The 15,947-nt window shown below is 40.4% G+C and overlaps 1 protein-coding gene across 7 annotated transcripts in view; it reads left to right on the top strand.

The window, feature by feature from the left end:
- The window catches only part of PHTF1 (putative homeodomain transcription factor 1), a 51,437-nt gene extending 36,901 nt beyond the window's left edge, over positions 1-14,536 (top strand). For 6 of the 7 annotated variants that reach the window (XM_029946200.1, XM_029946196.1, XM_029946197.1 and 3 more), the window contains 12 exons: positions 690-849; positions 1,746-1,919; positions 2,024-2,113; positions 3,303-3,533; positions 6,056-6,184; positions 6,543-6,815; positions 7,550-7,681; positions 8,197-8,283; positions 11,728-11,883; positions 12,864-12,959; positions 13,382-13,507; positions 14,007-14,536. In XM_029946200.1, coding sequence (XP_029802060.1) covers positions 690-849; positions 1,746-1,919; positions 2,024-2,113; positions 3,303-3,533; positions 6,056-6,184; positions 6,543-6,815; positions 7,550-7,681; positions 8,197-8,283; positions 11,728-11,883; positions 12,864-12,959; positions 13,382-13,507; positions 14,007-14,027 — 1,675 coding nt within the window. In that variant the 3' untranslated portion in view covers positions 14,028-14,536. The remainder of the gene's footprint in view (positions 1-689; positions 850-1,745; positions 1,920-2,023; positions 2,114-3,302; positions 3,534-6,055; positions 6,185-6,542; positions 6,816-7,549; positions 7,682-8,196; positions 8,284-11,727; positions 11,884-12,863; positions 12,960-13,381; positions 13,508-14,006) is intronic. The other variant, XM_029946198.1, reaches the window with a different exon arrangement.
- Positions 14,537-15,947: the final 1,411 nt, after the last annotated feature.

The raw sequence follows: 15,947 nt of genomic DNA on the forward strand, positions 1-15,947 counted from the left end.
CAGCAGTACAAAAATACTGTAAGCGAGCAGGCAGAGTAATCATTCAGGGGTGAAGTCGTCAGGAGGGGTCATGAAGGAGCCAGGAATCACTGGGCTTTGAAGGACAGGTGAGGGAAGACATTCTAGGAAGCGGCATAAACAGGTGCTGAGAGGGAGACATTGGCACTGTGTTGAGAGGGAGAATGGAGAAGACTGAACCTGCCTCCCTGCCAAACTGGAAAGAGGAGGCTTACTCTCAAAATTAATTGTGATGAATCTTTGGGGACTAGAGATAGTCCTTTTCTGGCTTCCTCCACCCTAGGCAAGCTAAAGCCTGAAAAATAGGATGTCTGCACTTTTTTGATTTCCAGAATCAAGAAATATAGTTGACCTTTGGTTAAAGGTGCCTGTTGACTGGCAGCCTTACTAGTAACATAAGTAGCTAATAAACATATAATATGTATGTTATATGCATTATATACTGTATTCTTACAATAAAGTAAGGTAATGAAAAAGTGTTAAGAAAATCATAAGGAGGAGAAAATACATTTAAATACTGTACTGTGTTTATTGAAAAGTCCATGAATAAGTGGAACTCGCAGTTCAAACCTGTGTTGTTCAAGGTCTGCTGTATTATATTCTTTAAAAGAAAGTAATTTCATGAAAGGTACTTCATGCGAGTAATCTTTGCTTTCCTTTTTTAAAATTAGGATTAAAAGAGTAAAATTAATATGTAACAAAGGAACTGAAACTGAAAATGACCCAAGTTGTCTGCATCCTATCATTAAGAAGAGACAGTGTCAACCAGAGATTCGAATGTGGCAAAAAAAAGAGAAAACAAAATTTTCAGATGGAGAGAAGTCCCACAGGGTAAGATTTAGATGAGTATTTACAGCAAAATCTTTGCTTTGCTGCATAAAATGTTCCTATTCTCAGACCCTGCTAGCGATATCGAATAGATACCAATAGGTTTGTGTAATCTGTCCTAACAAATAAGTGAAATGTAAAACCACAGGACCTGAAAAGAAGAGCAACACGTGAAGACTGTAGTTTATTCTTTTAATTTCTGGGACTAGACCTTGTTATTTGATCAGCTACTGATCCCACCTTAGGAGTAGGCTGCTGGGTTTCATCAACAGATGAGTGTAGAGGCCCCTGTGGCATATTCCAGAGACGCACTGATTACATGGTAGCAGTTTGGGAACCTGTTTTCTAGGTTTAGCAGAGATGTGTTATCTCTACAACTACACTGCATCTTATAGTCTTGAAAAATCTTCTCATTTGTTTGACCGTGACATTTACTAATTACAAAAATAGCTGATCTGAGTCATCACAGCAACCAGGCGCTATTCTAGGTGCTTTACGTCTAGTAAGTCATCTAATCGTTTCAACAACTCTGTGAGAGGGTGCTTTTATTATCATCCCTTTTCCTCTGAGGAGAAGGAGCCCCAGAGACTCAGTTACTTGCCTGAGGTCACATGGCCGGGAAGTCGCAGGGCTCCGATTCAGTCTCACGCCTGTGCTTGGAACCTCTCAACACAATACTGTCTCACCCGTTAGGCTGCTTAGTGCCAAGAGAGTTCCCAAGTTTTCTTGACTGACACTGAGTAAGATACAGGTTTGTTCGGTTTTGGTTTACCTTTGCCATTTCTTAGTTTGTACCCATTTGTTTCTGTTGTTGTTTGTTTTTTTTTTTGTTTTTAACGTGCAGCTCACTAGAATATTTTGGGCTGTTCCCTGGGGAGAAACTGCTGTTCTCTTTGTAGGAGGCTTTTAGGCATCTGGGTAATGGGATTTCAGATGATCTGTCAAGTGAGGAGGATGGCGAAGCCCGGACACAGATGATGATGTTGCGCAGGAGTGTGGAAGGGGCCTCAAGTGACAACGGCTGTGAAGTTAAGAGTAGAAAGACAATACTTTCTAGGCACCTAAACGCTCAGGTAATTCTTAGTTTGTGAAAGTATAGGCGTTAACTCCTAAACCACACATGCTAACAAGACATTTGACATGCTTTCCTGTTGTTTATTGGCTTGATTTTTGGCAGGTAAAGAAAACCACCACCAAGTGGTGTCACATTGCCCGGGATTCAGACAGTCTGGCTGAATCCGAGTTTGAATCGGCAGCCTTCAGTCAGGTAACGTATCCTTCCGAGAGGTCCTTGTTCAGGTGTTTTCCTGAGCCTGATGGCTTTACCCCTGGCTTTCTTACTGGTTGTCCTGAAGTAGTGGTTGTATCTGTCTGGCCTGCCCTGCCTTCGGCTCTCTGTCTACCTCTCGGGCTGCTCACCTCTTTTATGTACTGCTCACCCCCAGAAAGAGAAGGGGTTCTGTTTCACTTTCTTAAAAGTGTCAGAGATGATCTGATGCTCAGCAGGCAAGAGCTTCCTCAGTCCCCCGATGACAAGAAGGCTCCCTCCTATCTACTCAGGGTATGAGAGTTTATTCTTAAGTATCATTGCTTTGTGAGTGGCAGTGATGCCGATGCGGACACAGTTTTGGGAAAGGACCCCTGAGAGACGGGAGCAGCAGATCTCACCGGATCTATGCTGCGGATAGGCGTGCTGCCCATTGTACATACTATAATTCAGAGGAGAATGGGGCCGATGGTGTAGCTGGTTTGGAGGCGTGGGGAACGTTCATGTTTATGTCTGTGCTGCAGGAGAACTGCGCTGCGCAGCCTCTGCTCCACCTGGCTGTCCTTTCCAAGGTTGTCCGCACCCCGGGACATGACCAGATCTGTAGTCACACTCACCATATTTAGAGTAGGGGACACACCTTTCCAGGGCACTTCAGTCAAACGGTCTCATAATGTGGCAATGAATTCTTAGAGGGAGTCCTTTTATTTTATTGTTTTTAGTTACTTAATTAAAAAATTTTTTTTATGTTTATTTATTATTGAGACAGAGAGAAACAGAGCATGAGTAGGGGAGGGGTAGAGGGAGAGGGAGACACAGAATCTGAAGCAGGCTCCAGGCTCTGAGCTGTCAGCACAGAGCCTGACGTGAGCTTGAACTCACAAACTGTGAGATTATGACCTGAGCCGAAGTGGGACGCTTAACCTACTGAGCCACCCAGGCGCCCAAGAGGGAGGCCTTTTAAAGCCCTGCTTGTTAGAGAGTCACATAGGGTTCAACATTTATATGTTAAAATGTATTATTAGAGTAACATAAAGCCTTAAGAACAAACCAATATGCGGAGCTCAACTTACGGGAGCTTGCCAGCCATCACCACAGATAACTTGCTTTAATTTTATGTCAGACATGTGATTGTTTTTAAAAATGAATGAAAAAATGCATAGTTTTGGTTTTCTGTTTTCCTTCAAAGGGCTCGCGGTCTGGCATGAGTGGTGGCGCTCGAAGCCTGAACATGTCCAGAAGGGACTCGGAAAGCACCCGCCATGACTCAGAGACCGAGGACGTGCTGTGGGACGACCTGCTGCACGGCCCCGAGTGCCGGTCGTCTGTCACCAGTGACAGTGGTGACAGCGAGGGGGCCCGCGTGGACGCCCTCCCTTCAGGCACCAAGCGTGACCCCAGAGAAGATGTGTTTCAGCAGGTCCGTAAAGGTGATGGTGGCCAGTATTTACCGTGCACCTACCCGTGCCAGGAACTGTATTTCTCATTTGGCTTCACAATAATTGAACAAGGTCAATGCTATTGTTACCCCTAAGGTAGAGATGAGGAAATCGAGTGTAATTTGTAAGCGAAGGTGTTGGGATTAGAACTCCGGGGCAAGTCCTCTGGAATTGCCCTAACTCGAATTGTTCTTCATAACACTTTTTCTTATTATTTTCTTTAGAATGATCCTTAATGTTCATTTTATGTGAGCAAAGCATTGTTTGAATGGTACATCAACCTCCTATTTTTGGAGACATCGCAGTGTTATGTATGAATTACTAAGAAATGACATTGCTTGCTTCTCTAGTAATATATAAGCCAAGTGATGCTTTTAATTTTAGGTTTTGTATTGATATAAAATCAGAGAGCCTGGAATTGGAGAGTCCTTAGAAGGTATCGGAACCTTCCATGTAGGAAGGAGTTCTCACATGGTAATAACAGTTACTCCTCCTTGGCACTGTTGTGATGTATCTCATGAGATAATGTCAAGTGCTCAGCACAATGTCTGGCAACGGGTAAGCACCCAGTAAATGTTAGCGTTATTATTCGCGTCCCCATCAGATGATCGGTGGCCTCTGCTTAAGTGCTTCTGGAACCGGAGTGATTGTTATCTTCACGAGTAAGCTTTCTCCACTGCCGGTTAGATTGAATGGTTAAAAAGTGGTTCTTGAATCAACATTTCAGATGTTTGGTGACAATGGTCATGATTCTTCCTTTTTCTGTTGTTGTTCTTTAGGCTAAATATTTTCACAGTGATTTACAGATACTGGATGGTGGATATTCATTTATTTAATCATTGCATTTTCTTGATTCTGGGATACCAGTGATTTAGGTTACACATTTTCATGAAAAAAAAAAAAAAACCCTGCTTCATTAAATGTGTACAATTTTAAAAAACTAACCAGGAGCAACATACATTTTCTGGTTAAAGCTTTAAGCTTCTTTTTGTCCAAAATGGCTGTCAAAGTTTGAATCTAATCTAAATATTCTTTACATTTAGTCTGATGATTCATCTAAATTATATGATGACCAGTAGTTATGTATGACAGCCTGATGATCTTAACTTCCTTTGCACTTTTGGGATTTTCAGTACAATTTTAAGGCATATATAAGCATAATTAGGTAACACAAAACCATATCAAAAAGAATTCATCATTTCCCAATTAACCTATCCACCCTGTTCTTTTATTCCCCATATTTTTGAATGCCACCACTGACAACCTAAGGCAGAAACCTTGGAGTAGTTCCTTTCTTCTTTAAAAAAATTTTTAATTAAGTTTATTTATTTTTGAGAGAGACAGAGACGGCATAAGTGAGGGAGGAGCAGAGAGAGAGGGAGAGGGAGAGAATCCCAAGCAGCTTCCACACCACCAGCACAGAGCCCAATGTGGGGCTCAAACTCACTGAGCCGTGAGATCGTGACCTGAGCTGAAACCAAGAGTTGGATGCCTAACCGACTGAACCACCCGGGTGCCCCATCCTTGAGGTGGTTCTTGACTCCACCCTCTAGTATGTTTCTAATATGTCCTCTTGACTCCACTGAATAATAGCTGTCTCTCTACTTGTGTCTCCCCTGCTCGGGGTGGACCATCATCGGCTGCTATCTGGATCATTGTAGCAGCTTCTGTGGGCTTGCCACCTTTGTCTGCTTTTCCACTCTGCATCTGGAATGATGCCATTCTCCTTAAAATCCTTTAAGTGCTTCCCCCCCCTCCCCGCCCTTAGGATTATTTGCTTCTGTTTCTTTTTTATTTTTAAGTTTATTTATTTATTTTGAGAGTGAAGGCATGAGCAGGGGAGGGGTAGAGAGAGAGAGAGGGAGAGAAGGAGAATCCTGAGCAGTCTCTGTACCATCAGCGCAGAGCCCAACACTGGGCTCGAACCCACAGACCATGAGATCATGACCATAACCAAAACCAAGAGTCGGACACCTAACCTACTGAGCCACCAGGCGCCCCTCTCCTCCTGAGAGCCACCAGGCGCCCCTCTCCTCCTGAGCTTTCTATGCTTCTCTGTGTCCCGATTAGACCAGAGAAAGGCTTAACTCCTCAGTTATTCATGCAACTTGTAAGGCCTATTAGCAGCTCTCCTAGCTAACATCCTGCTACCTCCGGTATAATCACACTGCTCTAGAAATACTTTTCTTCTTAACATGCCATGAATGCACCGAGCTTATCCTCACTTCCATACGTTTAGAGAGGGAGATCATGGAATCCTACTTCCTGTTATTACAGAAGACATTTAGCCTCTCTCTAGGTAATAAAATGGCTTAGTGAAGAAAAAAGGACCAGAGATCAGCGTCATGGAGCCGGTCATTGGTATTGAGCTCTGCGAAGGAGAGAAGAGAATGATGAGGCCTGACACTGGCAAGTGTGGCCTGGGCGCTGGACAACAGGGAGAAAATCCAACAGAGGAGAGAAAGAAAGGTGGATGAAAATAGTTTTGTGTTTTTCTTTTTAGAACCACTTATTCTGGCTTCAGAACTCAAGTCCTGCCTCTGATCGAGTGAGTGCAATAATCTGGGAAGGGAACGAGTGCAAAAAGATGGATATGTCTGTGTTGGAAATAAGCGGCATCATCATGAGCAGGGTAAGACTTCAGAAGTTTTCAAATTTTTCAAAAGCCGTGTTTAATGATCAGCTACTTCATAGGATCTGTTCAGTGATCAAAACGCTGACCCTGCTTTTGAAACACAAATATATGTGTATTCTTAATTTTTGAACATGATCGGTTACTCAGGGATACTCTTCCCAATGTTCCTTATATCATCTAACCTACTCTGTAGTAAAATCTAAGAGTCATAAATCTATACATCATTTTTATTTGTCCTTCTTTTAGATTTGGAACAGACTTCATTTTTAATAATCTAAATAGTACTTGATAAAAACTGCTTCACAACTCCATTGAACTGTGTAATCACAATGGGACATTTTAAATTAATTCTCAGGTTAATGCGTATCAGCAAGGAGTTGGTTATCAGATGCTGGGAAACGTCGTCACCATTGGATTAGCATTTTTCCCTTTTTTACACCGACTTTTCCGGGAGAAGAGTTTTGACCAGCTAAAGTCTATTTCAGCTGAGGAGATCATGACTCTGTTTTGTGGGGGACCACCTGTTACACCTATTATTATTTTGTCCATGATTAATTTTTTTGAACGATTGTGTCTCACTTGGATTTTTTTTTTCATGATGTGTGTGGCGGAGAGAACATATAAACAGGTCAGTAGAAAATTGAGTTTCTCGCCTCTGCTTTTATATGTGACAGTCCACGGAGTTGTTTTTGTTCTGTTGATTGGTTCTCTCTGCAGAAGTTAATGTGGACTGAGGGACTGATGAGCGAACTTTTGGTGTTTGTGGGTTGAACACTGGTGCCATCGACTACTCACAAATGACATGCCGTGATCTGAAGTTTCACTGGGCTCACGGGTGGGAGTGAGTGGGATAGGCAGAGAGTGAGCCCAGCTGACTGCACAGCTCGTGTGCCTCAGTGTTTGCACTTGCTTACTCATAACATAGGTAGTGATTCTCAAAGTGAAAGTGGAAAATGGTCAAGTGAGAAGTAAATGTATTGAATTTTGATAAGAAAGAATTGAAGACTTGATATACTGGTGAAATATGCAAAACATGTGATTTTGAATGGAAATTTAATTTGGAACTAAACCAGAATTCTGATAAACAATTGTGTTGGTGAGGCTGGGTATTCACAAAGGTCTCCAAAGAATATTTCTCGAAAATGTCAAGAGTGTACCATATTACAAAGGCATATATTACTATAGAATATGCTTTGGAAACAACAGGATAATGAGCTGCTAACTTAGTCTAAGTGATCACTGATTAGAATTTCATCCATTTATTTTTTATATGTTGGGAATGTTGTTTATACTTATATAAATATATACTCAGAGAGACACATGTATATTTTACTTTGTGATTTTTTTTTAAACCTCCTCTAGAGATTTTTATTTGCAAAGCTCTTCAGCCATATTACTTCTGCCAGGAAGGCTAGGAAATATGAAATACCTCATTTCAGACTTAAAAAGGTGGAGAACATTAAGATCTGGTTATCACTGCGCTCTTTTCTCAAGGTGAGTTTCATCTGATGATAGAATGTGTGCAGGAATATGCAGAAAACACACTCACTGAAGTTTCTGGCAGTGCTTACTCATTGGCCAGTGTAATTAGTCCTGTGAACTGGACAGATCTTATCAGTGGCTGACAGACGTGCTGGACACCAAGCTGCAAGTGATCTGTCTGCTAAGCTGTTCTTGGTGAGGAAGTGAGAGCTCGGGAAGGGAAAAGAAAACCTAAATTCCTGGGGCAGAGCGATAAATTGAAAACTGCCTCTTTTTCTGACTTTTTGGAAAATATTCCAGCTGAAGATACATCAGTGAATAACTCACACCCTTAACTTGGAACAGCATGAATTTCAGTGCCTAAAGTTAAGCACGTACTAAATAGGGTAAAACCCTGTGCCAGAAACTTCTTCTAAACCTTTATTTTCAAACTGATTCGTGAAACTCAGAATGTGAATGGGTTGAGGGCCACTGCTGTCTCGTGTGCAATCTCAGACGTGAATTCACCTGTGTGTCTCATTCCGCAGAGGCGGGGCCCGCAGCGCTCAGTTGATGTTGTTGTCTCTTCCGTCTTCTTACTGACACTTTCCATTGCGTTCATTTGTTGTGCCCAGGTAAGCCTTTCATATCTATCATCGTGAAAAATGGAAATTCTAGTAAGGATCACGATCGGTTTCAGACAAATTTATTTCTCAGGCTTAAGGCACCATCGTGCTATTTTGAATACTTAATTTTACTTACTTTTGAAATGAGAATAAAGTAATTCTGAATCTTTTAAGACTCTAAGATGATTCTAATTTAATTTTAGTTGGCAGGTTTTGACTGATAATAAAGCTATCCTACCGTGAGGGTTAGAAAATAGTGCTTTTTCTAACAGCATCTTTCCTTCCACATTTGTTAGTCGTCACCCTACAGTTGACCTTTCCTTTATTTCTTTTTTCTTTTCATTATGGACTCATATATTCTGATTTTTACCCAATAGATTACAAACTATTAGCCTATTTGTTCTGATGTCTAAATTGTCCCAGATTTGGTCAGTGGGAGACCCTTGAAGCCCCTCCCTGTATACTTTTGATGGGTCCCTGTACCTTTTTGGGGGGTGGGTCAGTGGAGACTTCTGTGTTTTCTTCATTACAAGAAGTTATAGCCTTGTAGTGTTCCACTTATTGAGTTTTAACTTAATTCTACTATGTTCAGAGAACATGTTCTGAGTGTCCTTACTCCTTTGAAATTTGTAGAGCCTTGCTTTATTATCTGGCATATGGTCAGTTTCATTATATCTCCATCAGCACCTTGAAAGGACTTGTATTCTGTTGTCTTGGGGAGCAATGTCCTCCCTAGGTAAATTAGTCCAAGTTTACTAGTTGCATTGCTTGCATCTTCTATATCCTTATTCGTGGTTTTGGTCTGCTTAGTCTGTCAATCATTGATAGAGGTGTGTTCATGTCTACTGTGATGGTGGATTTCTTTTTTCTTCCTTTTATTTCTGTTAATTTTCACTTCATATATTTTGAAGCTGACTTTCATGACCTTTATAGTTATTCTTTTTCTCAACCCAGCACCACATGTTGCATTCAGTTGTCATGTCTCCTTAGTCATCTTCGTCGTCTTTCTTCTTTTTTTTTTTTTTAAGTAGGCTGCACACCCTAAAGCATGGAGCCCAACAGAGGACTCAACTCATGACCCTGAGAGCAAGACCTGAGCTGAGATCAAGAGCAGATGCTTAACCAACTGAGCCACCCAGGCGCCCCTCTTTAGTCTTCTTTAACCTGGAAAAGTGTCAGGGTTTCCTTATCTTTCATGACCTTATGAAATGTCTCTGATTCTAATGTTTCTTAACTTAAAGTCTACTCTATTTGATATTAATTTAACCATACCACCTACCTTTTGATTAGTTTTTGCATATTATATCTTTGTGCACCCTTTCATTTATTTTGTCTTCATATTTGAGTCATGCCTCTTGTAATCAGCGTATCCTTTTTTTGGTTGTTCCTTAATCCAGCTTCACAGTCTTAGTGTTTTAGATTGTCTGACTCATTTACATTTAATGTAATTACCACAAATACAAATACTATCTAGTTCCTATTTAGTCTACCTGTTAATTTTCCTTTTTCTCTCCTTTCTTAGCATCTATTACTAATCAAGTATTCTGTAATAATTCCATTTAATCCTGTCTGTTAATTTGGTATATGTTCTTTCCCTACTTGTTATATGTACTGTTACCTCAGAGATTACAACATACATCATTAGCTTATTATAGTCTAATAAATTATTAAGTTCTGCTTCCTTGATAATGCTAGGACCTTAGAACACTTTATCTCATTATCCATTCATCCATTATTAGTATCCTTAATTAAAATTTTATATATATTTTGTCTTATTTGATTTATTTCTTTAAGTAGGCTCCATGTGCAACATGGGGCTCAAATTCACATCCCTGAAATCAAGAGTTGCATGTTTTGCTGACTGAACTAGCCTGGCACCCCAAATTTTACATATATTTTAAGCCCAAAAGATGTAATTATTATTTTTTGTATTCAGTTATTCATTTATATTTACCTACATATTTACCCTTTTCATTAGTTCTTGCATTTCTATGTTTTTCTCTGTGATTTTTTTCCTTTCTGTTTGAAGAATCTGTTTGGTTATGAATTCTCTTCTGGTATGTTTGAAAATGTGTTTTATCACTTTCTTGTTTAAAAGATGTTTTCACTGAGTAGGCACTTCTAGGTTCCTACTTACTTTCAGTACCTTTAGGATTCTGTTTATCTTCTGATTTCCATGTTTTATCTTGAAAAGTCAGCTGTTAGTTTTATTTGCTGCTCTTTTAAAGGTAATATCCTTTTTCTCTGGTGTTTTTTTCTCTTTTTTCTGCACCATCAGTGCAGAGCCCAACGTGGGGCTCAAACTCATGAATAATGAGATCATGAGCTGAGCCACAACCAAGTGCCGGATGGTAACTAGAGCCACCCAGGCACCCCTTCTCTGGCTGGTTGTAAGAGCTTTTCTTCATGTTTGGTTTTACAGCCATTTGGCTGTGGTCTGTGTGTTATATATTGCCACACAACAAACCACCCTGCTGAAGGGGGTGCCTAGGATGCTACCAGTTGTTAGTTTCCTCCCCTCGTTATAACCAGTTGGCAGGAATGAACACCTGACCCCGACTAAGCTAAACGTGTTCCCTCTTTTAGAAATTAGGGCTGAAAACCCGAGATACCAATGGTGGCCTTTGGAGAAGAGAGGGTCCGTAGGGGTCAGTGGGGCCAGTAGGGTGTATGAGAAACCAAAGCTGGAGCGAGCCAGAGCTGCAGGGAGCAGTAAACCAGGGTCATGCAAAGCAACAGAAGTGACTAAGGAGAGTGGAGATGGGAGCCCAAATGGCCCTTGAGGAAAAGAGGCAGGAGGGGAGCTGTGCCATGACTTCTGGTGTCAAAAGGCCGGTGTTTTGTTTCCATGAGGATCCTCTGTATATTTTCCAATATGTTCCATTTTACCTCAGGCTGGCTTGAGTAAAGTTAAAAAAAAAACCAACACCCCAAAAATAAGACCAAAAACTTTTACCAGGAAACTTGACACGTAATAGGTATTTGATAAATGGTAGCTGCTGCGGCTGTTGTTACTTGGACCCTAAAATGGAGTAAAGAATTGATCCTTGGGGTTTTCAAGTCAGACCAGTAGGATGGGCCACATGTTTCAGGAAGGCCTACTTGTCATAATGCAAATTTAACACTTTGGAAAATGGTCACCATATAATTCTGAGTGGGCACATGAGGGTTAAAAGGCTGGAAATGTGTTTGTCTTATTTTACTTATATGTTTTCCTCCTTTGTTACTTCCAGACTTTTGCTGTCTCTTATGCAAAGAAAAAGAATCTAGGAAACCTAGAGAAATAAGTAGTGATTAGTTAAATAGATAAGACTTAAATGAGCATTAAAATTCTTCTGGTTTGAGTATAAAATATTGGTAACTTGTAAGTCATTTTAAGTTGTTAGAGTAAAGGAGTCATTCTAGATTTTGAGACAAATGAAAAACTTAACTTTTTGTTGGTCCTTTGTATAGGTTCTCCATGGGCATAAAACTTTCCTGAATGATGCTTATAATTGGGAGTTTTTGATCTGGGAAACAGCTTTACTACTTTTCTTACTGCGTCTGGCCTCACTGGGCTCTGAAACCAATAAGAAATACAGCAATGTTTCAATATTACTTACAGAACAGGTAACGGTTGGTCCTCATCAATGTCGTTCTGTGGCTAGAGATGGCGCTATACGATTTGTGCAAAAGATTCAGGGTTGAGTCTAGACTTAGCACTTTCTAGCTATATGCCCTTACGGGTGACTTTGCTACTATATAATTATTTCCTCCTTATAAAATGAGGGTTATGATCTTCCCCACCTGCTCCCAGGATTGTAGGAACTAAGATCTAATGGATTGAAAGTATTTTGTATATTACAAAGGTATTTTTATTGTTGGTAACTGAGCATGCTTTTAATCTCACATTCTACATCAAGTATGAGATCTTTATAGTACTTGTCATTTAAGCACGTTTTTAATAAGTTCTTGAATTTCCTCTGTATCAGCCATAACATCCATACAAAGTTGAGAAAATACTTGCTCTTTAGTATGGGAATAGATACTAAGACTGGGAAATGTTTCTTTTTTTGTTTGCTTTTGTTTTTGTTTTTGTTTTGTTTTTGATTTCCTGGTTTCCATAAGTTTTACATCAATACATTTCGTATCATTAGATTTTCTTTCTTTGCCTGAGAATTATAGTGGGGAGTATTTCCTGTAGGAGAAGAAATAAGGAATTAGCAAGTTAAAGCAGCTGCCTGCTCATGCCCTGTTAATATTTAATCAGGATGTTAGAGTTACATGCGGGTCACCAAAATCAGGAAGTAGAGATTTTCAGCTTAAGAAGTTCACAGCCTAATTGTGATATTATAATTAATATTATACTTTTAATTGTTTTGATATTTAAATTGCTTTTTTTTTTTTAATTCACTAACCGGTTTTTCTTTGTCAGATGTGACGGGGCTGGAGAGTAGGGTATGTGACATATGTGTTCTGTAGAAATAACTGCAGGAATTTTAACATTTATTTGAAAATATTACTTTTCAAAGTAATATTCTGCCAGACTTAATGCAGTATATATATCTTTTACTGTGACATTTGCCTTAACCTCTCTTTTTCCCTCTTAGATTAATTTATATCTTAAGATGGAAAAAAAGCCGAATAAGAAAGAACAGCTTACTCTAGTAAATAATGTATTAAAGCTGTCCACCAAGTTATTGAAAGTAAGTAGTATCCTGTGATCCGCTTTTACTAGCACTTAAGGTAAATCCACGCCGTACTTACTGGAGAACAGATGATTGCCGGGCTCTGTGCACTCACAGTGCCAACCTGATAGTTTTGGGTTACTGGCGACGTAAGAAAAAATTTCCCATCTTGTTACCCAGGTTCTGAGGACTGCTGATGTCTGTCACATTTTTCAAATTATATTAAAAAAAAAATCACAACATACTGCTTGAACCCACCTTTAGTGGAAAAGTAGTGAGAGTCCATTATACGTCTTTTGGACGCAGCTGTTGAACAGGAAGGAAGGCCTTACACGTGAATCCTTCCCTGAGACCTAAAAACGGCCCGGAGATCACGGGTGGCCGTCGGTAGGCCATGAATTTCATCTCCATTCTTTCGTGTTTTGTTTTTTTTTTTGTAGGAGCTGGACACACCATTTAGACTCTATGGACTGACAATGAATCCCTTAATCTACAACATCACACGAGTAGTTATCCTTTCTGCTGTCTCAGGTGTTATAAGTGATCTTCTAGGATTTAATATAAGAGTAAGTGTGACTAGTACTCTGTGGCATCTGCCTTAGTTCTACAAATTGCCAAATATAATAATCCTTGCTCTTCACACTGTGAGTGTGTGTGCGCGACAGAGAGAACAAGAGAGAGACAGACTAGGGGAGTGGCATGGACACAACCCTGCAGGTAAAGAAATACACATTTTGATGGTGGTGCACAAGCTTCTTAGCTGAGGTTTTCTCATTTGACTGTGCTCTTGAATACAAAGAAAAATCAAGTTTGAATCTCATGTTAATCTAATAGCATGGGCTGGGGAAGGGTCTGCCCCTGAGAGGCAGGATGAACGCAGACCCAAACCCCATGAACTGTAGTATGTCATTTCTGACTTTGGGAACTGTTAGGTGGTTTCCCTCTGTGGTGTTCTAGAGTTGCTATTCTTCTTAGGCAAGGGGTTCTTGGTTGATAGTCATGTAGGTGGACCTGTAAACCCCAGCTGTCTTAAAACTAACTTATTTTGGTGATTTTTTTTCTTAGCTGTGGAAAATTAAGTCATAAGCTGAGTCCCGTGCCTGGACTGTCCCCTTGCTGGCACCTGTACTTCCCCATTAAGGAAGGAGATGGCTGCAGAGACCCTGAGAGACCCACCTGCTGGTTCACACTCGGAGGTGCCCTCAGCTCGGCCTAACCCTATGAGTGGTGTTTTCAGAGGAACAGACTGGTTTCCAACCAGGCACACATGCCAAAAACTGTATTCTCGTGGATTTCAAACAATACAAAAGTCGGGAGACTAAAGAGCGTGTGTTATAGTGACTTAAGCTTGGAAATTGATTTTGGGCATTTCAGTGCTGTGACACTTATATTTACTGCAGGTGGTCTTTTGGGTTACTATGGTAGATGCCCAAAGCATGAATGAAGCTCTCCTCTATTGGAAATGGCAAATTCAGTACTTTTTTTTAAAATTATTAAATCAATACAATTGGAGATTTCTTTTCTCTAACAAAGAGAGATCAAATTGAAACTATTTTAGGTTGAACCCAATAAAATAACTTTTTTTTGGTGGAGAATTTCAGTTTCTAGGCTTTTTTTTTGTTGTGGCAGAAAAAAAGAAAGACCCTTTAAACTATGAGTTTCTGCTCAGCTACAGAGAAATTTTGATGAGTTTACGATTCTGAGGTTAATTCTAGTAACTGTGTAGTTGATGAAGAGTCACGTGAATGCCACACCGTGTAATTCAGCACGGGGAAGTTGAAGCCCGGGCATCGTCCTCCTGCCCCTCACGTAACACGGTTTCCACACAGATCGTCTGAGCTGTTTCCGGTCACAGTACTACGTGAAGCTTCAGTAGATTGTTGTACAACTTTCTTCTTCTTCTCTAAAGTTTATGTTTATTTATTTTGAGAGAGAGCCAGTGGCGGGGGTAGGGGGGCGCTGCAGAGAAAGAGGGAGAAAGAACCCCAAGCCGGCTCTGCAATGTCAGCACAGAGCCTGATGTGGGGCTTGAACTCATCCACTGTGAGATCATGACCTGAGCCCAAATCAAGAGTCAGACATCTGCTCAGCTGACTGAGCCACCCCAGCGCCCCTGCTGTACAGCTCAATGTCGCCAGCCCTCAGCACACGGTCAGGTCCACTGTGTCTGTACTCAGCCAAGCTGAGCCTTATGATTTGGATTCTCTCATCAGCGTCCCCTGTTACACACGTGTATACATATGGTTATGAAAAGTCTCGTAGTCACATACAATTCTTGCTCATTATCTGCTTTGAAGAATCTCTTGAGGCAGATTAAAAGTCTGAACATTTTAATGATAAGATTTTATTAATCTTTATTTTTAATTGAAATTTAGTTAACATACAGTGCTATTTTCTGGTGTGCATTATAATGCTTCAATGATTCTAGACATTACTCAGTGCTCACCACAGGATAAGTGTACCTTTAATCCATTTTGTGAATTTTGAAAAGGAACTAATTTAGAAACTGGGTTATCACATGTAAAGAATGTACCTACACAGAACCTACACATATCCTCATGTGCAGGAAGATTTTTGAAGTTTAAAGATGAATTTCTCAAGAGTCTCCAGGGATTGAGGTCAGACCTCTCTGGTTTCATATCTTTGGCTCTGCCACTTATTAGCTTCATAATCTAAGACAAATTACTTAGCCTCTTTGCATCTCAGTTTATCTGTTAAATGGAAATAACTACCACCTAATAGAGTTTTTAAAGTTGAATGAGAGTATCATGTAAGGTACTTAGTACAACACAAAGTACGTAACACTTTGTAAATCCATGACAAACATTTGTTGTTACTATTTAAAAGCTTTTAAAAATCTTTCACCAGGGGCGCCTGGGTGGCTCAGTTGGTTAAGCATCTGGCTTTGGCTCAGGTCATGATCTCACAGTTTGTGGGTTTGAGCCCCACATCGGGCTCTGTGCTGAAAGCTAGCTCAGAGCCTGGAGCCTGCTTCAGATTCTGTGT

This window comes from Suricata suricatta, chromosome 8 (genome assembly GCF_006229205.1).
Source record: "Suricata suricatta isolate VVHF042 chromosome 8, meerkat_22Aug2017_6uvM2_HiC, whole genome shotgun sequence".
In the NCBI taxonomy this organism is placed as follows: Eukaryota; Metazoa; Chordata; class Mammalia; order Carnivora; family Herpestidae; genus Suricata; species Suricata suricatta.